Genomic DNA, 25,512 nt, shown 5'->3' with positions numbered 1-25,512 from the left:
TCCTTTTATGATATTGACATTACAGTTATCAAAAAGCTAGAAATATGAAATAGAAGCTGTCAGGGAAAAGTTCCCAGAGGCACCCCTGTATGGGAATATTTTCTGCCATAGCAGAAGTCAGTCATGATTAAAATGAGGGAGAAACTTTCCTAAGTAAGTACATAGCGATCCTGTTGATATAGTGTGTGTTTGTAAAATCAAAGAATTGTCAAGAAAGTTCCCAGAGGAACTGCTTGACATCTCTCAGCATAGCAAAAAACGTTCCAAAGGGCAAGTTGTACTTGAAAATTCGTGGAGGTGAGGAGGAGAGTAGAATGTGAATCCGGGGGGAGGAACTACTATATAAGGCAGACCGGGATGGGACCAAGCACACTCGCTTCTCTCGCAGTGCCAAGAGGACACATCAGGTGAGTGCCAAGGCAATGCCCTTCATTCTCCAGTTTAAAAGACTTGATTTTCTTCATCTTAGCCCTTTCCACCTGTTTACTTTGTTCCTAATGTATTTGTTGACTTGCAGAATGAGAGTTTTATGCATCCTGCTCGTGTCCCTCGCCCTGGTGGCCGGTGATGACGACTCCAAGACCTCCAGCAGCTCCGGTAGTGCCCAGAGTGCAAGTGCCGGTAGCAGCAGCAGCAGTGACGCCCCTAAGACTCGACTCCTGGGTGGTCTTTCTCCACATTCCCCTCCTGGAGTCTCTCCTGTGTTGGGTGGTTTAGGTAGTTTTGGAGCTCAGCCTACTATCGGGGCAGGTTTTGGAAGTCCGGGTCTCGGCAACCTAGGCGTTGGTAACTTTGGAGGACTTGGTCACTTGGGAGGACTTGGTAACTTTGGAGGACTTAGTCACTTGGGAGGACTTGGTCATTTGGGAGGACTTAATAACTTAGGAGGAGTTGGTCACTTGGGAGGACTTGGTCATTTGGGAGGACTTGGTCATTTGGGAGGCCTTGGTGGTGTGTCTCCCGTTGTTGGTGGTGTACCTCCCGTTGTGGCTCCCACCAGCGGTTGCCGGTACTGGTGCCGTACTCCCGAGGGAGCTGCGTACTGTTGCGAGAACGTCCACCAACCTACAGACCCCTTCGCAACGCAGATCGTCAAGGCTGGTCAATGCCCGCCCGTCAGGCCCGTGTGCCCGAAATCGTTCCAGCCCGCTGTCACCTGCTCGAATGACGGGGCGTGCGGTGGCATAGACAAATGTTGCTTCGACAGATGTCTTGGCGAGCACGTGTGCAAACCACCTCTTGGATTTGGTCGCTAGAAAAAGAAACTTTTCCCCTCTACTTCTCAAACTTATACTACGATTAGTCTACTTAACTCAACTTTTATGTTCACTCTAAGTGCTCATAGGTGAATTTGTTCACCTAAGAGGAAAATCCATAGAATGAATACTTTAGGCAGAAATAAGAAAATTGCATTTCCTTATATCGGTTTCTCTACTCTAACTACATCATGTTCACTCTGTACCTTGTTGTACATAAGTGTATATAATCTCGATAAATATATAAAAACCAGACATCATATCTTGTATTTAGCCTTATCCTATTTATTGTTTTGTTGAAGAATCCACCAGGGAAAGGGAAGGAAATTCTATGGGGAAAGGTGAAAAGTTCAACCTGAAAAGTTTACGAAATACGTGAACTCTACGAACAGTATGGAGTACATGTAGAAGTAATCGTAATGCTAACATATTCTTGTTGGTCCTTAGGAATAAATCTAACATAAATTGAGAGAAGTATCTGATTTTATGAAGCTATGGTATTCTGTATTTTATTGCATCCCATACACTCATCAAGTGACCGAACGAGATGTGAAAATGTTTCATAATTTTTCATTGGTATCATCACATATGGGAATTACAGGCAACATTTTCCACGCCAGTAAATGAACACTGGAAACACTGCAAAGAAAACAGATTCTTGAGCTTTTCTATTGGTAAGCTTATTTGTAATAATAGTTTAGAGATTTTCAAACTAATTAAAGATCACCAACACGTTCTTAAGATAGTATAAATGTTACATATCATGTTACTACTTCCCATGTTTTGTTTTATTTGATACACTTTCCGAAGGGGTGCTTTCCTTTAATGTCACTCTATTCGAAGTAATATAACTCCAATACATTATCATCAATGTACTGGAGTTATATTACTTCGACGTTTAGTATATTCCCACCTTCGATGACGTAGAACCGAAAGCCGTTGCGGTGGATTATGTAGGTCTTAGTAAGTAATTGTACCGGCCTTTGGCTTTGATTAATCATTTTGTGTGTAGGGTGAGGAACAGAATGGTTGAGTTATGTGGTCTTACCATGGACGCTTCACCGTCCGCCAACGTAGACAATAGCGAAAAATTTAACGTTAGACAATAGAACATATCCTATCGTATGATTGTGTATGAAATCTACCACTGAACTACTATGGGGGTTATATCAATAAAACGGCGAGTATCATAAAGATGTTCATGTAAAAAGTATTCTATTAATTTTCCTACACCAATAGATAACTTCATTTTTCGATCGAGTTTAAGAATCTGTTAGAAAATGACAGTGTATAAAGCATGTGATCGAAAATGGGATTCTGACTTTGAAAATAATTGAAGAATCTTAGTTTTCATATAAATTATTTTATAATATATAAAAAATGTAATTCTAATGGTGTTTTTTTTAAAAAAAAAGCGACACTAAGAATCGTGTCACTTGAATGTTTGTTACTTCAGGTAACTAACAAATCGATCGACTTGTATCGATAAGGAAATTACAATGATAATGTTTTTGACAAGGGAAAAGAAATCCTAAATTCCAATTTCTGCTTTGAATATTTCGACCTCCATACATTGCGTCAGTGTTTGAGCTACACCGTTGTGAAAGAAAGAGAGAGAGAGAGAGAGAGAGAGAGAGAGAGAGAGAGAGAGAGAGAGAGAGAGAGAGAGAGAGGAGAGACAGAGAGAGAGAGAGAGAGAGAGAGAGAGAGAGAGACTATATCCCATTCCTTCCTTAAAATTTATATATCACATTAACTCCTTGAGACCAATGACGTCACTTAGGGAATATGTCGTCGACATATGGCGGGGAGACGCGAAAGAAGAGATTGAGTCTGGCGGTGATACAGAGCATCTAAATGCTGATTAACTGACTGAGTGAGACATAGTGAAGAGGGCATTCGGAGAGGTAGTGGAAGAAGTACACGTGACGGACGTTTGAACCGTCCTGGTAACCAACAAGTATGGGACAACTGCTCATAATTTATATTATAATCTAAATGATTTTGAAATTTCATGAGAAATATAACTATCTAATTTGTACAAACCTTGATGGAGATTAACATTTATTCCCTTACTAGATTTGATCAAACTGTATTCAATCAAATTTCTTTCTGTTGTGTTTGATTGAATGCAGTTTGATCAAATCTTACCTTCCAACAAAAATGATCTGATATTACTTCACTCTCTCTCTTAAGAGCATGCACATCCAAATTTCTTCCTATTCTTCTCCTGTGTACTGCTATATAGTCAATTAAAGCCCTATCTACCACCCTTCCATTCACCACCGTCTCCCATGTGTACTTAGGCACGACTCTTTTCCTAAACCCTGTGTTAGCTGTCATCAACTCTCCACTACGATTTTTTCCTGACACTCCACACTTCCGAATCAGACTATTGATTAAATTTCTACTCTATCATTAAGAAAAAAAGAAAAATCACGTGTTTTTTTTTTTTTTTTTTTTTTTTTTTTGTCTTTAAGAATGTATCTGGTGTTTCTACGTTTCCTCCATTATGGTTCCCGGACGCCATTTTTATTTTATTGTCATCTCTAACATTTTTCTTATGTTTAATTCTGATGTTTAAGGGTTTGGCAGTTTGACCTATGTAAAATTGATTACTCATTTTGCAAGGAATTTTATAAATACATCCTTTTTTAACTTCAATTCTATTATTGATGAGCATATGTTTTACTGTAGTATAATTTCTAAAAATGATAGTACAGTAAGAAAGGAAGAACATTGAAGAAGTAATTAGAGATGAGGACTTCCGGGACAGAGACCTTTGGCGAAAATTCGTAGAGGCCGGACCATGACAGGCAAAGCCTACCTTGCGTCTGGTGAGAATGTTACAAGGCAAAGGAGACATTCCATCACTCCTGGAGAGTCTGACTACGCAAATATATCATTTGTGGTGGAGTATATTGTATAAATTGTTTACATTATATCGAAAAGGGCTGGTTTTACATAATCTGTTGGAGTAGAAACATGACACAAGAATTGTTTAGATGGTTAAAACAAGTGATATTTGTGAAACATATATAACGCACCAATAAAAAGAGCTTGTATTTTCAGTTGTCAAATTATTGTAAAGAAAAAAAAAAGTAAAGTAAAACATTTGTATCACGATATTATGTATTCTCTCCTAAAATATTTCATCAATGTTTTTTACAAGTACGTATAAATAATTGGCCAGGGATGATGCATACAATAAGTACAAATAAATTGTTTCTCATTGAACATCAGTGAGTTAGATGAATGTAGCACGTGTCATGAATTCATTCCTCCTGAATAAATTGAGCAGAAAGGGTATCAGAAGAATAATTACGGTGTTCCTTTTATGATATTGACATTACAATTATCAAAAACCTAGAAATATAAACTAGAAGCTGTCAGGGAAAAGTTCCTAGAGGCACCCCTGTATGGGAATATTTTCTGCCATAGCAGAAGTCAGTCATGATTAAAATGAGGGAGAAACTTTCCTAAGTAAGTACATAGCGATCCTGTTGATATAGTGTGTGTTTGTAAACTCAAAGAATTGTCAAGAAAGTTCCCAGAGGAACTGCTTGACATCACTCAGCATAGCAAAAAACGTTCCAAAGGGCAAGTTGTACTTGAAATTTCGTGGAGGTGAGGAGGAGAGTAGAATGTGAATCCGGGGGGAGGAACTACTATATAAGGCAGACCGGGATGGAACCAAGCACTCTCGCTTCTCTTGCAGTGCCAAGAGGACACATCAGGTGAGTGCCAAGGCAATGCCCTTCATTCTCCAGTTTAAAAGACTTGATTTTCTTCATCTTAGCCCTTTCCACCTGTTTACTTTGTTCCTAATGTATTTGTTGACTTGCAGAATGAGAGTTTTATGCATCCTGCTCGTGTCCCTCGCCCTGGTGGCCGGTGATGACGACTCCAAGACCTCCAGCAGCTCCGGTAGTGCCCAGAGTGCAAGTGCCGGTAGCAGCAGCAGCAGTGACGCCCCCAAGACTCGACTCCTGGGTGGTCTTTCTCCACATTCCCCTCCTGGAGTCTCTCCTGTGTTGGGCGGTTTAGGTAGTTTTGGAGCTCAGCCTACTATCGGGGCAGGTTTTGGAAGTCCGGGTCTCGGCAACCTAGGCGTTGGTAACTTTGGAGGACTTGGTCACTTGGGAGGACTTGGTAACTTTGGAGGACTTAGTCACTTGGGAGGACTTGGTCATTTGGGAGGACTTAGTAACTTAGGAGGAGTTGGTCACTTGGGAGGACTTGGTCATTTGGGAGGCCTTGGTCATTTGGGAGGCCTTGGTGGTGTGTCTCCCGTTGTTGGTGGTGTGCCTTCCGTTGTGGCTCCCACCAGTGGTTGCCGGTACTGGTGCCGTACTCCCGAGGGAGCTGCCTACTGTTGCGAGAACGTCCACCAACCTATAGACCCCATCGCAACGCAGATCGTCAAGGCTGGTCAATGCCCACCCGTCAGACCCGTGTGCCCGAAATCGTTCCAGCCCCCTGTCACCTGCTCGAATGACGGGGCGTGCGGTGGCATAGACAAATGTTGCTTCGACAGATGTCTTGGCGAGCACGTGTGCAAACCACCTCTTGGATTTGGTCGCTAGAAAAACAAAATTTTCCTCTCTACTTCTCCAACTTATACTACGATTAGTCTACTTAACTCAACTTTTATGTTCACTCTAAGTGCTCATAGGTGAATTTGTTCACCTAAGAGGAAAATCCATAGAATGAATACTTTAGGCAGAAATAAGAAAATTGCATTTCCTTATATCGGTTTCTCTACTCTAACTACATCATGTTCACTCTGTACCTTGTTGTACATAAGTGTATATAATCTCGATAAATATATAAAAACCAGACATCATATCTTGTATTTAGCCTTATCCTATTCATTGTTTTGTTGAAGAATCCACCAGGGAAAGGGAAGGGAATTCTATGGGGAAAGGTGAAAAGTGCAACCTGAAAAGTTGACGAAATACGTGAACTCTACGAATAGTATGGGATCCATGTAGAAGTAATCGTAATGCTAACATATTCCTGTTGGTCCTTAGGAATAAATCTAGCATAAATGAAGAGAAGTATATGATTTTATGAAGCTATGGTATTCTGTATTTTATTGCATCCCATACACTCATCAAGTGACCGAACGAGATGTGGAAATGTTTCATAATTTTTCATTGGTATCATCACGTATGGAAATTCCAGGCAACATTTTCAACGCCAGTAAATGAAAATTGGGGACACTAAAAAGAAAACAGATTCTTGAGCTTTTCTATTGGTAAGCTTATTTGTAATAATAGTTTAGAGATTTTTTAATTAATTAAAGATCACCAACACGTTTTTAAGATTGTATAAATGTTATATATCATATTACTAATTCCCATGCCTTGTTTTATTTGATACACTTTCCAAAGGGGTGCTTTCCTTTAATATCACTCTCTTCGAAGTAATATAACTTCAATACATTATTATCAATGTACTGGAGTTATATTACTTCGACGTTTAGTATATTCCCACCTTCGATGACGTAGAACCGAAAGCCGTTGCGGTGGATTATGTAGGTCTTAGTAAGTAATTGTACCGGCTTTTGGCTTTGACTAATCATTTTGTGTGTAGGGTGAGGAACAGAATGATTGAGTTATGTGGTCTTACCATGGACGCTTCACCGTCCGCCAACGTAGACAATAGCGAAATTTTTAACGTTAGACAATAGAACATATCCTATCGTATGATTGTGTATGAAATCTACCACTGAACTACTATGGGGGTTATATCAATAAAACGGCGAGTATCATAAAGATGTTCATTTAAAAAGTATTCTATTAATTTTCGTACACCAATAGATAACTTCATTTTTCGATCGAGTTTAAAAATCTGTTAGAAAATGACAGAATATAAAGCATGTGAAGAATCTTAGTTTTCATAGAAATTAATTTCTAATATAGATAAACAGGAATTCTAAAGGTGGTTTAAAAAAAAAGCGACACTAAGAATCGTGTCACTTGAATGTTTGTTATTTCAGGTAACTAACAAATCGATTGACTTGTTTCGATAAGGAAATGACAATGATAATGTTCTTGACAAGGGAAAAGAAATCCTAAATTCCAATTTCTGCTTTGAATATTTCGACTTCCATACATTGCGTCAGTGTTTGAGCTGCACCGTTGTGTAATGATTTTGCTGACGAAACAAAAACAAATTGATGGACAGTGAATGTATCTTATTCTAAAAACTTCTGAGAGAGAAAGAGAAAGAAAGAGAGAGAGAGAGAGAGAGAGAGAGAGAGAGAGAGAGAGAGAGAGAGAGAGAGAGAGAGAGAGACTATATCCCATTCCTTCCTTAAAATTTATATATCACATTAACTCCTTCAGCCCAATGACGTCACTTAGGGAATATGTCGTCGACATATGGCGGGGAGACGCGAAAGAAGAGATTGAGTCTGGCGGTGATCCAGAGCATCTAAATGCTGATTAATTGACTGAGTGAGACATAGTGAAGAGGGCATTCGGAGAGGTAGTGGAAGAAGTACACGTTGCGGACGTTTGGACCGTCCTGGTAACCAACAAGTATGGGACAACTGCTCATAATTTATATTATAATCTAAATAATTTTGAAATTTCATGAGAAATATAACTATCTAATTTGTACAAACCTTGATGGAGATTAACATTTATTCCCTTACTAGATTTGATCAAACTGTATTCAATCAAATTTATTTCTGTTATGTTTGATTGAATGCAGTTTGATCAAATCTTACCTTCCAACAAAAATGATCTGATATTACTTCAATCTCTCTCTCAAGAGCATGCACATCCAAATTTCTTCCTATTCTTCTCCTGTGTACTGCTATATGGTCAATTAAAGCCCTATCTACCACCCTTCCATTCACCACCGTCTCCCATGTGTACTTAGGCACGACTCTTTTCCTAAACCCTGTGTTAGCTGTCATCAACACTCCACTACGATTTTTTCCTGACACTCCACACTTCCGAATCAGACTATTGATTAAATTTCTACTCTATCATTAAGAAAAAAAAAAGAAAAATCACGAACTTTTTTTTTTTGGTCTTTAAGAATGTATCTGGTGTTTCTACGTTTCCTCCATTATGGTTCCCGGACGCCATTTTTATTTTATTGCCATCTCTAACATTTTTCTTATGTTTAATTCTGATGTTTAAGGGTTTGGCAGTTTGACCTATGTAAAATTGATTACTCATTTTGCAAGGAATTTTATAAATACATCCTTTTTTAACTTCAATTCTATTATTGATGAGCATATGTTTTACTGTAGTATAATTTCTAAAAATGATAGTACAGTAAGAAAGGAAAAAAAACTGAAGAAATAATTAGATATGAGGACTTCCGGGACAGAGACCTTTGGCGAAAATTCGTAGAGGCCGGACCATGACAGGCAAAGCCTACCTTGCGTCTGGTGAGAATGTTACAAGGCAAAGGAGACATTCCATCACTCCTGGAGAGTCTGACTACGCAAATATATCATTTGTGGTGGAGTATATTGTATAAATTGTTTACATTACATCGAAAAGGGCTGGTTTTACATAATCTGTTGGAGTAGAAACATGATACAAGAATTATTTAGATGGTTAAAACAAAAGTGATATTTGTGAAACATATATAACGCACCAATAAAAAGAGCTTGTATTTTCAGTTGTCAAATTATTGTCAAGAAAAAAAAAAGTAAAGTAAAACATTTGTATCACGATATTATATATTCTCTCCTAAAATATTTCATCAATGTTTTTTACAAGTACATATAAATAATTGGCCAGGGATGATGCATACAATAAGTACAAATGAATTATTTCTCATTGAAACGAATCAGTGAGTTAGATGAATGTAGCACGTGTCATGAATTCATTCCTCCTGAATAAATTGAGCAGAAAGGGTATCAGAAGAATAATTACGGTGTTCCTTTTATGATATTGACATTACAGTTATCAAAAACCTAGAAATATGAAATAGAAGCTGTCAGGGAAAAGTTCCCAGAGGCACCCCTGTATGGGAATATTTTCTGCCATAGCAGAAGTCAGTCATGATTAAAATGAGGGAGAAACTTTCCTAAGTAAGTACATAGCGATCCTGTTGATATAGTGTGTGTTTGTAAAATCAAAGAATTGTCAAGAAAGTTCCCAGAGGAACTGCTTGACATCTCTCAGCATAGCAAAAAACGTTCCAAAGGGCAAGTTGTACTTGAAAATTCGTGGAGGTGAGGAGGAGAGTAGAATGTGAATCCGGGGGGAGGAACTACTATATAAGGCAGACCGGGATGGGACCAAGCACACTCGTTTCTCTCGCAGTGCCAAGAGGACACATCAGGTGAGTGCCAAGGCAATGCCCTTCATTCTCCAGTTTAAAAGACTTGATTTTCTTCATCTTAGCCCTTTCCACCTGTTTACTTTGTTCCTAATGTATTTGTTGACTTGCAGAATGAGAGTTTTATGCATCCTGCTCGTGTCCCTCGCCCTGGTGGCCGGTGATGACGACTCCAAGACCTCCAGCAGCTCCGGTAGTGCCCAGAGTGCAAGTGCCGGTAGCAGCAGCAGCAGTGACGCCCCCAAGACTCGACTCCTGGGTGGTCTTTCTCCACATTCCCCTCCTGGAGTCTCTCCTGTGTTGGGTGGTTTAGGTAGTTTTGGAGCTCAGCCTACTATCGGGGCAGGTTTTGGAAGTCCGGGTCTCGGCAACCTAGGCGTTGGTAACTTTGGAGGACTTGGTCACTTGGGAGGACTTGGTAACTTTGGAGGACTTGGTCACTTGGGAGGACTTGGTCATTTGGGAGGACTTAATAACTTAGGAGGAGTTGGTCACTTGGGAGGACTTGGTCATTTGGGAGGACTTGGTCATTTGGGAGGCCTTGGTGGTGTGTCTCCCGTTGTTGGTGGTGTACCTCCCGTTGTGGCTCCCACCAGCGGTTGCCGGTACTGGTGCCGTACTCCCGAGGGAGCTGCCTACTGTTGCGAGAACGTCCACCAACCTACAGACCCCTTCGCAACGCAGATCGTCAAGGCTGGTCAATGCCCGCCCGTCAGGCCCGTGTGCCCGAAATCGTTCCAGCCCCCTGTCACCTGCTCGAATGACGGGGCGTGCGGTGGCATAGACAAATGTTGCTTCGACAGATGTCTTGGCGAGCACGTGTGCAAACCACCTCTTGGATTTGGTCGCTAGAAAAAGAAACTTTTCCCCTCTACTTCTCCAACTTATACTACGATTAGTCTACTTAACTCAACTTTTATGTTCACTCTAAGTGCTCATAGGTGAATTTGTTCACCTAAAGGGAAAATCCATAGAATGAATACTTCAGGCAGAAATAAGAAAATTGCATTTCCTTATATCGGTTTCTCTACTCTAACTACATCATGTTCACTCTGTACCTTGTTGTACATAAGTATATATAATCTCGATAAATATATAAAAACCAGACATCATATCTTGTATTTAGCCTTATCCTATTTACTGTTTTGTTGAAGAATCCACCAGGGAAAGGGAAGGAAATTCTATGGGGAAAGGTGAAAAGTTAAACCTGAAAAGTTTACGAAATACGTGAACTCTACGAACAGTATGGAGTACATGTAGAAGTAATCGTAATGCTAACATATTCTTGTTGGTCCTTAGGAATAAATCTAACATAAATGGAGAGAAGTATATGATTTTATCAAGCTATGGTATTCTGTATTTTATTGCATCCCATACACTCATCAAGTGACCGAATGAGATGTGAAAATGTTTCATAATTTTTCATTGGTATCATCACGTATGGGAATTACAGGCAACATTTTCCACCACAGTAAATGAACACTGCAAAGAAAACAGATTCTTGAGCTTTTCTATTGGTAAGCTTATTTGTAATAATAGTTTAGAGATTTTCAAACTAATTAAAGATCACCAACACGTTTTTAAGATAGTATAAATGTTACATATCATGTTACTACTTCCCATGTTTTGTTTTATTTGATACACTTTCCAAAGGGGTGCTTTCCTTTAATGTCACTCTATTCGAAGTAATATAACTCCAATACATTATTATCAATGTACTGGAGTTATATTACTTCGACGTTTAGTATATTCCCACCTTCGATGACGTAGAACCGAAAGCCGTTGCGGTGGATTATGTAGGTCTTAGTAAGTAATTGTACCGGCTTTTGGCTTTGACTAATCATTTTGTGTGTAGGGTGAGGAACAGAATGATTGAGTTATGTGGTCTTACCATGGACGCTTCACCGTCCGCCAACGTAGACAATAGCGAAAAATTTAACGTTAGACAATAGAACATATCCTATCGTATGATTGTGTATGAAATCTACCACTGAACTACTATGGGGGTTATATCAATAAAACGGCGAGTATCATAAAGATGTTCATGTAAAAAGTATTCTATTAATTTTCCTACACCAATAGATAACTTCATTTTTCGATCGAGTTTAAGAATCTGTTAGAAAATGACAGTGTATAAAGCATGTGATCGAAAATGGGATTCTGACTTTGAAAATAATTGAAGAGTCTTGGTTTTCATAGAAATTAATTTCTAATATAGATAAACAGGAATTCTAAAGGTGGTTTTTGGAAAAAAAAAGCGACACTAAGAATCGTGTCACTTGAATGTTTGTTACTTCAGGTAACTAACAAATCGATCGACTTGTTTCGATAAGGAAATTACAATGATAATGTTCTTGACAAGGGAAAAGAAATCCTAAATTCCAATTTCTGCTTTGAATATTTCGACTTCCATACATTGCGTCAGTGTTTGAGCTACACCGTTGTGTAATGATTTTGCTGACAAAACAAAAACAAATTGATGGATAGTGAAAGTATCTTATTCTAAAAACTTCTGAGAGAGAAAGAGAAAGAAAGAGAGAGAGAGAGAGAGAGAGAGAGAGAGAGAGAGAGAGAGAGAGAGAGAGAGAGAGAGAGAGAGAGAGAGAGAGAGAGAGAGAGAGAGAGAGAGAGAGAGAGAGAGAGAGAGAGAGAGAGAGACTATATCCCATTCCTTCCTTAAAATTTATATATCACATTAACTCCTTCAGACCAATGACGTCACTTAGGGAATATGTCGTCGACATATGGCGGGGAGACGCGAAAGAAGAGATTGAGTCTGGCGGTGATCCAGAGCATCTAAATACTGATTAATTGACTGAGTGAGACATAGTGAAGAGGGCATTCGGAGAGGTAGTGGAAGAAGTACACGTGACGGACGTTTGAGCCGTCCTGGTAACCAACAAGTATGGGACAACTGCTCATAATCTATATCATAATCTAAATAATTTTGAATTTTCATGAGAAATATAACTCTCTAATTTGTACAAACCTTGAGGGAGGTTGATATTTATTCCCTTACTAGATTTGATCAAACTGTATTCAATCAAATTTCTTTCTGTTGTGTTTGATTGAATGCAGTTTGATCAAATCTTACCTTCCAACAAAAATGATCTGATATTACTTCACTCTCTCTCTTAAGAGCATGCACATCCAAATTTCTTCCTATTCTTCTCCTGTGTACTGCTATATAGTCAATTAAAGCCCTATCTACCACCCTTCCATTCACCACCGTCTCCCATGTGTACTTAGGCACGACTCTTTTCCTAAACCCTGTGTTAGCTGTCATCAACTCTCCACTACGATTTTTTCCTGACACTCCACACTTCCGAATCAGACTATTGATTAAATTTCTACTCTATCATTAAGAAAAAAGAAGAAAAATCACGTACTTTTTTTTTTTTTTTTTTTTTTTGTCTTTAAGAATGTATCTGGTGTTTCTACGTTTCCTCCATTATGGTTCCCGGACGCCATTTTTATTTTATTGTCATCTCTAACATTTTTCTTATGTTTAATTCTGATGTTTAAGGGTTTGGCAGTTTGACCTATGTAAAATTGATTACTCATTTTGCAAGGAATTTTATAAATACATCCTTTTTTAACTTCAATTCTATTATTGATGAGCATATGTTTTACTGTAGTATAATTTCTAAAAATGATAGTACAGTAAGAAAGGAAAAAAATTGAAGAAATAATTAGAGATGAGGACTTCCGGGACAGAGACCTTTGGCGAAAATTCGTAGAGGCCGGACCATGACAGGCAAAGCCTACCTTGCGTCTGGTGAGAATGTTACAAGGCAAAGGAGACATTCCATCACTCCTGGAGAGTCTGACTACGCAAATATATCATTTGTGGTGGAGTATATTGTATAAATTGTTTACATTATATCGACAAGGGCTGGTTTTACATAATCTGTTGGAGTAGAAACATGACACAAGAATTGTTTAGATGGTTAAAACAAAAGTGATATTTGTGAAACATATATAACGCACCAATAAAAAGAGCTTGTATTTTCAGTTGTCAAATTATTGTAAAGAAAAAAAAAGTAAAGTAAAACATTTGTATCACGATAAGATATATTCTCTCCTAAAATATTTCATCAATGTTTTTTACAAGTACATATAAATAATTGGCCAGGGATGATGCATACAATAAGTACAAATGAATTATTTCTCATTGACACGAGTCAGTGAGTTAGATGAATGTAGCACGTGTCATGAATTCATTCCTCCTGAATAAATTGAGCAGAAAGGGTATCAGAAGAATAATTACGGTGTTCCTTTTATGATATTGACATTACAGTTATCAAAAACCTAGAAATATGAAATAGAAGCTGTCAGGGAAAAGTTCCCAGAGGCACCCCTGTATGGGAATATTTTCTGCCATAGCAGAAGTCAGTCATGATTAAAATGAGGGAGAAACTTTCATAAGTAAGTACATAGCGATCCTGTTGATATAGTGTGTGTTTGTAAAATCAAAGAATTGTCAAGAAAGTTCCCAGAGGAACTGCTTGACATCTCTCAGCATAGCAAAAAACGTTCCAAAGGGCAAGTTGTACTTGAAAATTCGTGGAGGTGAGGAGGAGAGTAGAATGTGAATCCGGGGGGAGCAACTACTATATAAGGCAGACCGGGATGGGACCAAGCACACTCGTTTCTCTCGCAGTGCCAAGAGGACACATCAGGTGAGTGCCAAGGCAATGCCCTTCATTCTCCAGTTTAAAAGACTTAATTTTCTTCATCTTAGCCCTTTTCACCTGTTTACTTTGTTCCTAATGTATTTGTTCACTTGCAGAATGAGAGTTTTATGCATCCTGCTCGTGTCCCTCGCCCTGGTGGCCGGTGATGACGACTCCAAGACCTCCAGCAGCTCCGGTAGTGCCCAGAGTGCAAGTGCCGGTAGCAGCAGCAGTGACGCCCCTAAGACTCGACTCCTGGGTGGTCTTTCTCCACATTCCCCTCCTGGAGTCTCTCCTGTGTTGGGTGGTTTAGGTAGTTTTGGAGCTCAGCCTACTATCGGGGCAGGTTTTGGAAGTTCGGGTCTCGGCAACCTAGGCGTTGGTAACTTTGGAGGACTTGGTCACTTGGGAGGACTTGGTAACTTTGGAGGACTTAGTCACTTGGGAGGACTTGGTCATTTGGGAGGACTTAGTAACTTAGGAGGAGTTGGTCACTTGGGAGGACTTGGTCATTTGGGAGGACTTGGTCATTTGGGAGGCCTTGGTGGTGTGTCTCCCGTTGTTGGTGGTGTACCTCCCGTTGTGGCTCCCACCAGCGGTTGCCGGTACTGGTGCCGTACTCCCGAGGGAGCTGCCTACTGCTGCGAGAACGTCCACCAACCTACAGACCCCTTCGCAACGCAGATCGTCAAGGCTGGTCAATGCCCGCCCGTCAGGCCCGTGTGCCCGAAATCGTTCCAGCCCCCTGTCACCTGCTCGAATGACGGGGCGTGCGGTGGCATAGACAAATGTTGCTTCGACAGGTGTCTTGGCGAGCACGTGTGCAAACCACCTCTTGGATTTGGTCGCTAGAAAAAGAAAAATTTCCTCTCTACTTCTCCAACTTATACTACGATTAGTCTACTTAACTCAACTTTTATGTTCACTCTAAGTGCTCATAGGTGAATTTGTTCACCTAAGAGGAAAATCCATAGAATGAATACTTTAGGCAGAAATAAGAAAATTGCATTTCCTTATATCGGTTTCTCTACTCTAACTACATCATGTTCACTCTGTACCTTGTTGTACATAAGTGTATATAATCTCGATAAATATATAAAAACCAGACATCATATCTTGTATTTAGCCTTATCCTATTTATTGTTTTGTTGAAGAATCCACCAGGGAAAGGGAAGGAAATTCTATGGGGAAAGGTGAAAAGTTCAACCTGAAAAGTTTACGAAATACGTGAACTCTACGAACAGTATGGAGTACATGTAGAAGTAATCGTAATGCTAACATATTCTTGTTGGTCCTTAGGAATAAATCTAACATGAATGGAGAGAAGTATCTGATTTTATCAAGCTATGGTATTTTGTATTTTATTGCATCCCATACACTCATCAAGTGACCGAACGAGATGTGAAAATGTTTCATAATTTGTCATTGGTATCATCACGTATGGGAATTACAGGCAACGTTTCCACGCCAGTAAATGAACACTGGAAACACTGCAAAGAAAACAGATTCTTGAGCTTTTCTATTGGTAAGCTTATTTGTAATAATAGTTTAGAGATTTTCAAACTAATTAAAGATCACCAAAACGTTCTTTAGATAGTATAAATGTTACATATCATGTTACTACTTCCCATGTTTTGTTTTATTTGATACACTTTCCGAAGGGGTGCTTTCCTTTAATGTCACTCTATTCGAAGTAATATAACTCCAATACATTATCATCAATGTACTGGAGTTATATTACTTCGACGTTTAGTATATTCCCACCTTCGATGACGTAGAACCGAAAGCCCTTGCGGTGGATTATGTAAGACTTAGTAGGCAATTGTACCGGCCTTTGGCTCTGACTTATCATTTTGTGCGTAAAGTGATAGTCAGAATGACTGAGTTATGTGATCTTACCATGGACGCTTCACCGTCCGCCAACGTAGACAATAGCGAAAAATTCAAAGTTTGACAATAGAACATTTCCTATCGTATGATTGTGTATGAAATCTACCACTGAAATACTATGGGGATTATATCAATAAAATGGCGATTATCATAAAGATGTTCATTTAAAAAGAATTCTATTAATTTTCCTACACCAATAGATAACTTCATTTTTCGATCGAGTTTAAAAATCTGTTAGAAAATGACAGAATATAAAGCATGTGATCGAAAATGGGATTCTGACTTTGAAAATAATTGAAGAATCTTAGTTATCATAGAAATTAATCTCTAATATAGATAAACAGGAATTCTAAAGATGGTTTTTGAAAAAAAAGCGACACTAAGAATCGTGTCACTTGAATGTTTGTTACTTCAGGTAACTAACAAATCGATCGACTTGTTTCGATAAGGAAATTACAATGATAATGTTCTTGACAAGGGAAAAGAAATCCTAAATTCCAATTTCTGCTTTGAATATTTCGACTTCCATACATTGCGTCAGTGTTTGAGCTGCACCGTTGTGTAATGATTTTGCTGACGAAACAAAAACAAATTGATGGACAGTGAATGTATCTTATTCTAAAAACTTCTGAGAGAGAAAGAAAAGAGAGAGAGAGAGAGAGAGAGAGAGAGAGAGAGAGAGAGAGAGAGAGAGAGAGAGAGAGAGAGAGAGAGAGAGAGAGAGACTATATCCCATTCCTTCCTAAAAATCTATATATCACATTAACTCCTTCAGACCAATGACGTCACTTAGGGAATATGTCGTCGACATATGGCGGGGAGACGCGAAAGAAGAGATTGAGTCTGGCGGTGATCTAGAGCATCTAAATGCTGATTAATTGACTGAGTGAGACATAGTGAAGAGGGCATTCGGAGAGGTAGTGGAAGAAGTACACGTGACGGACGTTTGAACCGTCCTGGTAACTTGTTGGTTACCAGGACGGTTCAAGCGTCCGTCACGTGTATGGGACAACTGCTCATAATTTATATCATAATCTAAATAATTTTGAAATTTCATGAGAAATATAACTATCTAATTTGTACAAACCTTGATGGAGATTAACATTTATTCCCTTACTAGATTTGAACAAACTGTATTCAATCAAATTTCTTTCTGTTGTGTTTGATTGAATGCAGTTTGATCAAATCTTACCTTCCAACAAAAATGATCTGATATTACTTCACTCTCTCTCTTAAGAGCATGCACATCCAAATTTCTTCCTATTCTTCTCCTGTGTACTACTATATAGTCAATTAAAGCCCTATCTACCACCCTTCCATTCACCACCGTCTCCCATGTGTACTTAGGCACGACTCTTTTCCTAAACCCTGTGTTAGCTGTCATCAACTCTCCACTACGATTTTTTCCTGACACTCCACACTTCCGAATCAGACTATTGATTAACTTTCTACTCTATCATTAAGAAAAAAGAAGAAAAATCACGTACTTTTTTTTTTTTTTTTGTCTTTAAGAATGTATCTGGTGTTTCTACGTTTCCTCCATTATGGTTCCCGGACGCCATTTTTATTTTATTGTCATCTCTAACATTTTTCTTATGTTTAATTCTGATGTTTAAGGGTTTGGCAGTTTGACCTATGTAAAATTGATTACTCATTTTGCAAGGAATTCTATAAATACATCCTTTTTTAACTTCAATTCTATTATTGATGAGCATATATTTTACTGTAGTATAATTTCTAAAAATGATAGTACAGTAAGAAAGGAAAAAAATTGAAGAAATAATTAGAGATGAGGACTTCCGGGACAGAGACCTTTGGCGAAAATTCGTAGAGGCCGGACCATGACAGGCAAAGCCTACCTTGCGTCTGGTGAGAATGTTACAAGGCAAAGGAGACATTCCATCACTCCTGGAGAGTCTGACTACGCAAATATATCATTTGTGGTGGAGTATATTGTATAAATTGTTTACATTACATCGAAAAGGGCTGGTTTTACATAATCTGTTGGAGTAGAAACATGATACAAGAATTATTTAGATGGTTAAAACAAAAGTGATATTTGTGAAACATATATAACGCACCAATAAAAAGAGCTTGTATTTTCAGTTGTCAAATTATTGTAAAGAAAAAAAAAGTAAAGTAAAACATTTGTATCACGATATTATGTATTCTTCCCTAAAATATTTCATCAATGTTTTTTACAAGTACATATAAATAATTGGCCAGGGATGATGCATACAATAAGTACAAATAAATTATTTCTCATTGACACGACTCAGTGAGTTAGATGAATGTAGCACGTGTCATGAATTCATTCCTCCTGAATAAATTGAGCAGAAAGGGTATCAGAAGAATAATTACGGTGTTCCTTTTATGATATTGACATTACAGTTATCAAAAACCTAGAAATATGAAATAGAAGCTGTCAGGGAAAAGTTCCCAGAGGCACCCCTGTATGGGAATATTTTCTGCCATAGCAGAAGTCAGTCATGATTAAAATGAGGGAGAAACTTTCATAAGTAAGTACATAGCGATCCTGTTGATACAGTGTCTGTTTGTAAAATCAAAGAATTGTCAAGAAAGTTCCCAGAGGAACTGCTTGACATCTCTCAGCATAGCAAAAAACGTTCCAAAAGGCAAGTTGTACTTGAAAATTCGTGGAGGTGAGGAGGAGAGTAGAATGTGAATCCGGGGGAGCAACTACTATATAAGGCAGACCGGGATGGGACCAAGCACACTCGCTTCTCTCGCAGTGCCAAGAGGACACATCAGGTGAGTGCCAAGGCAATGCCCTTCATTCTCCAGTTTAAAAGACTTGATTTTCTTCATCTTAGCCCTTTTTACCTGTTTACTTTGTTCCTAATGTATTTGTTGACTTGCAGAATGAGAGTTTTATGCATCCTGCTCGTGTCCCTCGCCCTGGTGGCCGGTGATGACGACTCCAAGACCTCCAGCAGCTCCGGTAGTGCCCAGAGTGCAAGTGCCGGTAGCAGCAGCAGCAGTGACGCCTCTAAGACTCGACTCCTGGGTGGTCTTTCTCCACATTCCCCTCCTGGAGTCTCTCCTGTGTTGGGTGGTTTAGGTAGTTTTGGAGCTCAGCCTACTATCGGGGCAGGTTTTGGAAGTCCGGGTCTCGGCAACCTAGGCGTTGGTAACTTTGGAGGACTTGGTCACTTGGGAGGACTTGGTAACTTTGGAGGACTTAGTCACTTGGGAGGACTTGGTCATTTGGGAGGACTTAATAACTTAGGAGGAGTTGGTCACTTGGGAGGACTTGGTCATTTGGGAGGACTTGGTCATTTGGGAGGCCTTGGTGGTGTGTCTCCCGTTGTTGGTGGTGTACCTCCCGTTGTGGCTCCCACCAGCGGTTGCCGGTACTGGTGCCGTACTCCCGAGGGAGCTGCCTACTGCTGCGAGAACGTCCACCAACCTACAGACCCCTTCGCAACGCAGATCGTCAAGGCTGGTCAATGCCCGCCCGTCAGGCCCGTGTGCCCGAAATCGTTCCAGCCCCCTGTCACCTGCTCGAATGACGGGGCGTGCGGTGGCATAGACAAATGTTGCTTCGACAGATGTCTTGGCGAGCACGTGTGCAAACCACCTCTTGGGTTTGGTCGCTAGAAAAAGAAAAATTTCCTCTCTACTTCTCCAACTTATACTACGATTAGTCTACTTAACTCAACTTTTATGTTCACTCTAAGTGCTCATAGGTGAATTTGTTCACCTAAGAGGAAAATCCATAGAATGAATACTTTAGGCAGAAATAAGAAAATTGCATTTCCTTATATCGGTTTCTCTACTCTACATCATTTTCACTCTGTACCTTGTTGTACATAAGTGTATATAATCTCGATAAATATATAAAAACCAGACATCATATCTTGTATTTAGCCTTATCCTATTTATTGTTTTGTTGAAGAATCCACCAGGGAAAGGGAAGGAAATTCTATGGGGAAAGGTGAAAAGTTCAACCTGAAAAGTTTACAAAATACGTGAACTCTACAAACAGTATGGGATCCATGTAGAAGCAATCATAATGCTAACATATTCCTGTTGGTCCTTAGGAATAAATCTAACATAAATTGAGAGAAGTATCTGATTTTATGAAGCTATGGTATTCTGTATTTGATTGCATCCCATACACTCATCAAGTGACCGAACGAGATGTGAAAATGTTTCATAATTTTTCATTGGTATCATCACGTATGGGAATTACAGGCAACGTTTCCACGCCAGTAAATGAACACTGGAAACACTGCAAAGAAAATAGATTCTTGAGCTTTTCTAGTGGTAAGCTTATTTGTAAAAATAGTTTAGAGATTTTCAAACTAATTAAAGATCACCAACACGTTTTTAAGATTGTGTAAATGTTACATATCATGTTACTACTTCCCATGTTTTGTTTTATTTGATACACTTTCCAAAGGGGTGCTTTCCTTTAATGTCACTCTATTCGAAGTAATATAACTCCAATTCATTATCATCAATGTACTGGAGTTATATTACTTCGACGTTTAGTATATTCCCACCTTCGATGACGTAGAACCGAAAGCCGTTGCGGTGGATTATGTAGGTCTTAGTAAGTAATTGTACCGGCTTTTGGCTTTGACTAATCATTTTGTGTGTAGGGTGAGGAACAGAATGATTGAGTTATGTGGTCTTACCATGGACGCTTCACCGTCCGCCAACGTAGACAATAGCGAAAAATTTAACGTTAGACAATAGAACATATCCTATCGTGTGATTGTGTATGAAATCTACCACTGAACTACTATGGGGGTTATATCAATAAAACGGCGAGTATCATAAAGATGTTCATGTAAAAAGTATTCTATTAATTTTCCTACACCAATAGATAACTTCATTTTTCGATCGAGTTTAAGAATCTGTTAGAAAATGACAGTGTATAAAGCATGTGATCGAAAATGGGATTCTGACTTTGAAAATAATTGAAGAATCTTAGTTTTCATAGAAATTAATCTCTAATATAGATAAACAGGAATTCTAAAGGTGGTTTTTGAAAAAAAAAGCGACACTAAGAATCGTGTCACTTGAATGTTTGTTACTTCAGGTAACTAACAAATCGATCGACTTGTTTCGATAAGGAAATTACAATGATAATGTTCTTGACAAGGGAAAAGAAATCCTAAATTCCAATTTCTGCTTTGAATATTTCGACTTCCATACATTGCGTCAGTGTTTGAGCTGCACCGTTGTGTAATGATTTTGCTGACGAAACAAAAACAAATTGATGGACAGTGAATGTATCTTATTCTAAAAACTTCTGAGAAAGAGAAAGAGAGAGAGAGAGAGAGAGAGAGAGAGAGAGAGAGAGAGAGAGAGAGAGAGAGAGAGAGAGAGAGAGAGAGAGAGAGAGAGAGAGAGAGAGAGAGAGAGAGAGAGAGAGAGAGAGAGAGAGAGAGAGAGAGAGAGAGAGACTATATCCCATTCCTTCCTTAAAATTTATATATCACATTAACTCCTTCAGCCCAATGACGTCACTTAGGGAATATGTCGTCGACATATGGCGGGGAGACGCGAAAGAAGAGATTGAGTCTGGCGGTGATCTAGAGCATCTAAATGCTGATTAATTGACTGAGTGAGACATAGTGAAGAGGGCATTCGGAGAGGTAGTGGAAGAAGTACACGTGACGGACGTTTGAACCGTCCTGGTAACCAACAAGTATGGGACAACTGCTCATAATTTATATTATAATCTAAATGATTTTGAAATTTCATGAGAAATATAACTATCTAATTTGTACAAACCTTGATGGAGATTAACATTTATTCCCTTACTAGATTTGAACAAACTGTATTCAATCAAATTTCTTTCTGTTGTGTTTGATTGAATGCAGTTTGATCAAATCTTACCTTCCAACAAAAATGATCTGATATTACTTCACTCTCTCTCTTAAGAGCATGCACATCCAAATTTCTTCCTATTCTTCTCGTGGGTACTGCTATATAGTCAATTAAAGCCCTATCTACCACCCTTCCATTCACCACCGTCTCCCATGTGTACTTAGGCACGACTCTTTTCCTAAACCCTGTGTTAGCTGTCATCAACTCTCCACTACGATTTTTTCCTGACACTCCACACTTCCGAATCAGACTATTGATTAACTTTCTACTCTATCATTAAGAAAAAAGAAGAAAAATCACGTACTTTTTTTTTTTTTTTTTTTTTTTTTTTGTCTTTAAGAATGTATCTGGTGTTTCTACGTTTCCTCCATTATGGTTCCCGGACGCCATTTTTATTTTATTGTCATCTCTAACATTTTTCTTATGTTTAATTCTGATGTTTAAGGGTTTGGCAGTTTGACCTATGTAAAATTGATTACTCATTTTGCAAGGAATTTTATAAATACATCCTTTTTTAACTTCAATTCTATTATTGATGAGCATATGTTTTACTGTAGTATAATTTCTAAAAATGATAGTACAGTAAGAAAGGAAAAAAATTGAAGAAATAATTAGAGATGAGGACTTCCGGGACAGAGACCTTTGGCGAAAATTCGTAGAGGCCGGACCATGACAGGCAAAGCCTACCTTGCGTCTGGTGAGAATGTTACAAGGCAAAGGAGACATTCCATCACTCCTGGAGAGTCTGACTACGCAAATATATCATTTGTGGTGGAGTATATTCTATAAATTGTTTACATTATATCGACAAGGGCTGGTTTTACATAATCTGTTGGAGTAGAAACATGACACAAGAATTGTTTAGATGGTTAAAAAAAAAGTGATATTTGTGAAACATATATAACGCACCAATAAAAAGAGCTTGTATTTTCAGTTGTCAAATTATTGTAAAGAAAAAAAAGTAAAGTAAATAATTTGTATCACGATATTATGTATTCTTCCCTAAAATATTTCATCAATGTTTTTTACAAGTACATATAAATAATTGGCCAGGGATGATGCATACAATAAGTACAAATAAATTATTTCTCATTGACACGACTCAGTGAGTTAGATGAATGTAGCACGTGTCATGAATTCATTCCTCCTGAATAAATTGAGCAGAAAGGGTATCAGAAGAATAATTACGGTGTTCCTTTTATGATATTGACATTACAGTTATCAAAAAGCTAGAATTATGAAATAGAAGCTATCAGGGAAAAGTTCCCAGAGGCACCCCTGTATGGGAATATTTTCTGCCATAGCAGAAGTCAGTCATGATTAAAATGAGGGAGAAACTTTCATAAGTAAGTACATAGCGATCCTGTTGATATAGTGTGTGTTTGTAAAATCAAAGAATTGTCAAGAAAGTTCCCAGAGGAAGTGCTTGACATCTCTCAGCATAGCAAAAAACGTTCCAAAGGGCAAGTTGTACTTGAAAATTCGTGGAGGTGAGGAGGAGAGTAGAATGTGAATCCGGGGGGAGCAACTACTATATAAGGCAGACCGGGATGGGACCAAGCACACTCGCTTCTCTCGCAGTGCCAAGAGGACACATCAGGTGAGTGCCAAGGCAATGCCCTTCATTCTCCAGTTTAAAAGACTTGATTTTCTTCATCTTAGCCCTTTCCACCTGTTTACTTTGTTCCTAATGTATTTGTTGACTTGCAGAATGAGAGTTTTATGCATCCTGCTCGTGTCCCTCGCCCTGGTGGCCGGTGATGACGACTCCAAGACCTCCAGCAGCTCCGGTAGTGCCCAGAGTGCAAGTGCCGGTAGCAGCAGCAGCAGTGACGCCCCTAAGACTCGACTCCTGGGTGGTCTTTCTCCACATTCCCCTCCTGGAGTCTCTCCTGTGTTGGGTGGTTTAGGTAGTTTTGGAGCTCAGCCTACTATCGGGGCAGGTTTTGGAAGTCCGGGTCTCGGCAACCTAGGCGTTGGTAACTTTGGAGGACTTGGTCACTTGGGAGGACTTGGTAACTTTGGAGGACTTAGTCACTTGGGAGGACTTGGTCATTTGGGAGGACTTAATAACTTAGGAGGAGTTGGTCACTTGGGAGGACTTGGTCATTTGGGAGGACTTGGTCATTTGGGAGGCCTTGGTGGTGTGTCTCCCGTTGTTGGTGGTGTACCTCCCGTTGTGGCTCCCACCAGCGGTTGCCGGTACTGGTGCCGTACTCCCGAGGGAGCTGCCTACTGCTGCGAGAACGTCCACCAACCTGCAGACCCCTTCGCAACGCAGATCGTCAAGGCTGGTCAATGCCCGCCCGTCAGGCCCGTGTGCCCGAAATCGTTCCAGCCCCCTGTCACCTGCTCGAATGACGGAGCGTGCGGTGGCATAGACAAATGTTGCTTCGACAGATGTCTTGGCGAGCACGTGTGCAAACCACCTCTTGGATTTGGTCGCTAGAAAAAGAAAAATTTCCTCTCTACTTCTCCAACTTATACTACGATTAGTCTATTTAACTCAACTTTTATGTTCACTCTAAGTGCTCATAGGTGAATTTGTTCACCTAAGGGGAAAATCCATAGAATGAATACTTTAGGCAGAAATAAGAAAATTGCATTTCCTTATATCGGTTTCTCTACTCTAACTACATCATTTTCACTCTGTACCTTGTTGTACATAAGTGTATATAATCTCGATAAATATATAAAAACCAGACATCATATCTTGTATTTAGCCTTATCCTATTTATTGTTTTGTTGAAGAATCCACCAGGGAAAGGGAAGGAAATTCTATGGGGAAAGGTGAAAAGTTCAACCTGAAAAGTTTACAAAATACGTGAACTCTACGAACAGTATGGGATCCATGTAGAAGCAATCATAATGCTAACATATTCCTGTTGGTCCTTAGGAATAAATCTAACATAAATTGAGAGAAGTATCTGATTTTATCAAGCTATGGTATTCTGTATTTTATTGCATCCCATACACTCATCAAGTGACCGAATGAGATGTGAAAATGTTTCATAATTTTTCATTGGTATCATCACGTATGGGAATTACAGGCAACGTTTCCACGCCAGTAAATGAACACTGGAAACACTGCAAAGAAAATAGATTCTTGAGCTTTTCTATTGGTAAGCTTATTTGTAAAAATAGTTTAGAGATTTTCAAACTAATTAAAGATCACCAACACGTTTTTAAGATTGTGTAAATGTTACATATCATGTTACTACTTCCCATGTTTTGTTTTATTTGATACACTTTCCGAAGGGGTGCTTTCCTTTAATATCACTCTATTCGAAGTAATATAACTCCAATACTGTACATTATTATCAATGTACTGGAGTTATATTACTTCGACGTTTAGTATATTCCCACCTTCGATGACGTAGAACCGAAAGCCCTTGCGGTGGATTATGTAGGTCTTAGTAGGCAATTGTACTGGCCTTTGGCTCTGACTTATCATTTTGTGCGTAAAGTGATAGTCAGAATGACTGAGTTATGTGGTCTTACCATGGACG

General features: G+C 39.1%; 5 protein-coding genes across 5 annotated transcripts; all 5 read left to right on the top strand.

Moving 5' to 3' along the window:
• Positions 1 to 4,943: 4,943 nt before the first annotated feature.
• Positions 4,944 to 5,842, top strand: LOC143019062 (uncharacterized). Its single transcript, XM_076174762.1, has 2 exons — positions 4,944 to 4,993; positions 5,104 to 5,842. Exons 1-2 carry the CDS (start codon positions 4,944 to 4,946, stop codon positions 5,840 to 5,842), a joined length of 789 nt encoding a protein of 262 aa, XP_076030877.1.
• A 3,683-nt stretch (positions 5,843 to 9,525) lies between these two features.
• On the top strand, positions 9,526 to 10,424 carry LOC143019060 (uncharacterized). The gene is made up of 2 exons (XM_076174761.1): positions 9,526 to 9,575; positions 9,686 to 10,424. Exons 1-2 carry the CDS (start codon positions 9,526 to 9,528, stop codon positions 10,422 to 10,424), a joined length of 789 nt encoding a protein of 262 aa, XP_076030876.1.
• Positions 10,425 to 14,204: 3,780 nt separating this feature from the next.
• On the top strand, positions 14,205 to 15,100 carry LOC143019059 (uncharacterized). Its single transcript, XM_076174760.1, has 2 exons — positions 14,205 to 14,254; positions 14,365 to 15,100. The coding sequence occupies exons 1-2, from the start codon at positions 14,205 to 14,207 to the stop codon at positions 15,098 to 15,100; spliced, it is 786 nt and encodes a 261-aa protein (XP_076030875.1).
• A 3,760-nt stretch (positions 15,101 to 18,860) lies between these two features.
• On the top strand, positions 18,861 to 19,759 carry LOC143019058 (uncharacterized). The gene is made up of 2 exons (XM_076174759.1): positions 18,861 to 18,910; positions 19,021 to 19,759. Exons 1-2 carry the CDS (start codon positions 18,861 to 18,863, stop codon positions 19,757 to 19,759), a joined length of 789 nt encoding a protein of 262 aa, XP_076030874.1.
• Positions 19,760 to 23,553: 3,794 nt separating this feature from the next.
• On the top strand, positions 23,554 to 24,452 carry LOC143019057 (uncharacterized). The gene is made up of 2 exons (XM_076174758.1): positions 23,554 to 23,603; positions 23,714 to 24,452. Exons 1-2 carry the CDS (start codon positions 23,554 to 23,556, stop codon positions 24,450 to 24,452), a joined length of 789 nt encoding a protein of 262 aa, XP_076030873.1.
• Positions 24,453 to 25,512: the final 1,060 nt, after the last annotated feature.

Source organism: Oratosquilla oratoria, chromosome 36 (genome assembly GCF_046742065.1).
Source record: "Oratosquilla oratoria isolate Oo_2021 chromosome 36, ASM4674206v1, whole genome shotgun sequence".
Classification (NCBI taxonomy): domain Eukaryota; kingdom Metazoa; phylum Arthropoda; class Malacostraca; order Stomatopoda; family Squillidae; genus Oratosquilla; species Oratosquilla oratoria.
Note: the sequence above shows the minus strand (reverse complement) of the source record. Positions and strands in the feature narration are given on the sequence as shown.

Coding starts and splice junctions, on each gene's coding strand:
- LOC143019062 (XM_076174762.1), top strand. CDS start 4,944: ATGGAACCAAGCACTCTCGCTTCTCTTGCAGTGCCAAGAGGACACATC. Junction 4,994..5,103: donor GTGCCAAGAGGACACATCAG/GTGAGTGCCAAG, acceptor GTTGACTTGCAG/AATGAGAGTTTTATGCATCC.
- LOC143019060 (XM_076174761.1), top strand. CDS start 9,526: ATGGGACCAAGCACACTCGTTTCTCTCGCAGTGCCAAGAGGACACATC. Junction 9,576..9,685: donor GTGCCAAGAGGACACATCAG/GTGAGTGCCAAG, acceptor GTTGACTTGCAG/AATGAGAGTTTTATGCATCC.
- LOC143019059 (XM_076174760.1), top strand. CDS start 14,205: ATGGGACCAAGCACACTCGTTTCTCTCGCAGTGCCAAGAGGACACATC. Junction 14,255..14,364: donor GTGCCAAGAGGACACATCAG/GTGAGTGCCAAG, acceptor GTTCACTTGCAG/AATGAGAGTTTTATGCATCC.
- LOC143019058 (XM_076174759.1), top strand. CDS start 18,861: ATGGGACCAAGCACACTCGCTTCTCTCGCAGTGCCAAGAGGACACATC. Junction 18,911..19,020: donor GTGCCAAGAGGACACATCAG/GTGAGTGCCAAG, acceptor GTTGACTTGCAG/AATGAGAGTTTTATGCATCC.
- LOC143019057 (XM_076174758.1), top strand. CDS start 23,554: ATGGGACCAAGCACACTCGCTTCTCTCGCAGTGCCAAGAGGACACATC. Junction 23,604..23,713: donor GTGCCAAGAGGACACATCAG/GTGAGTGCCAAG, acceptor GTTGACTTGCAG/AATGAGAGTTTTATGCATCC.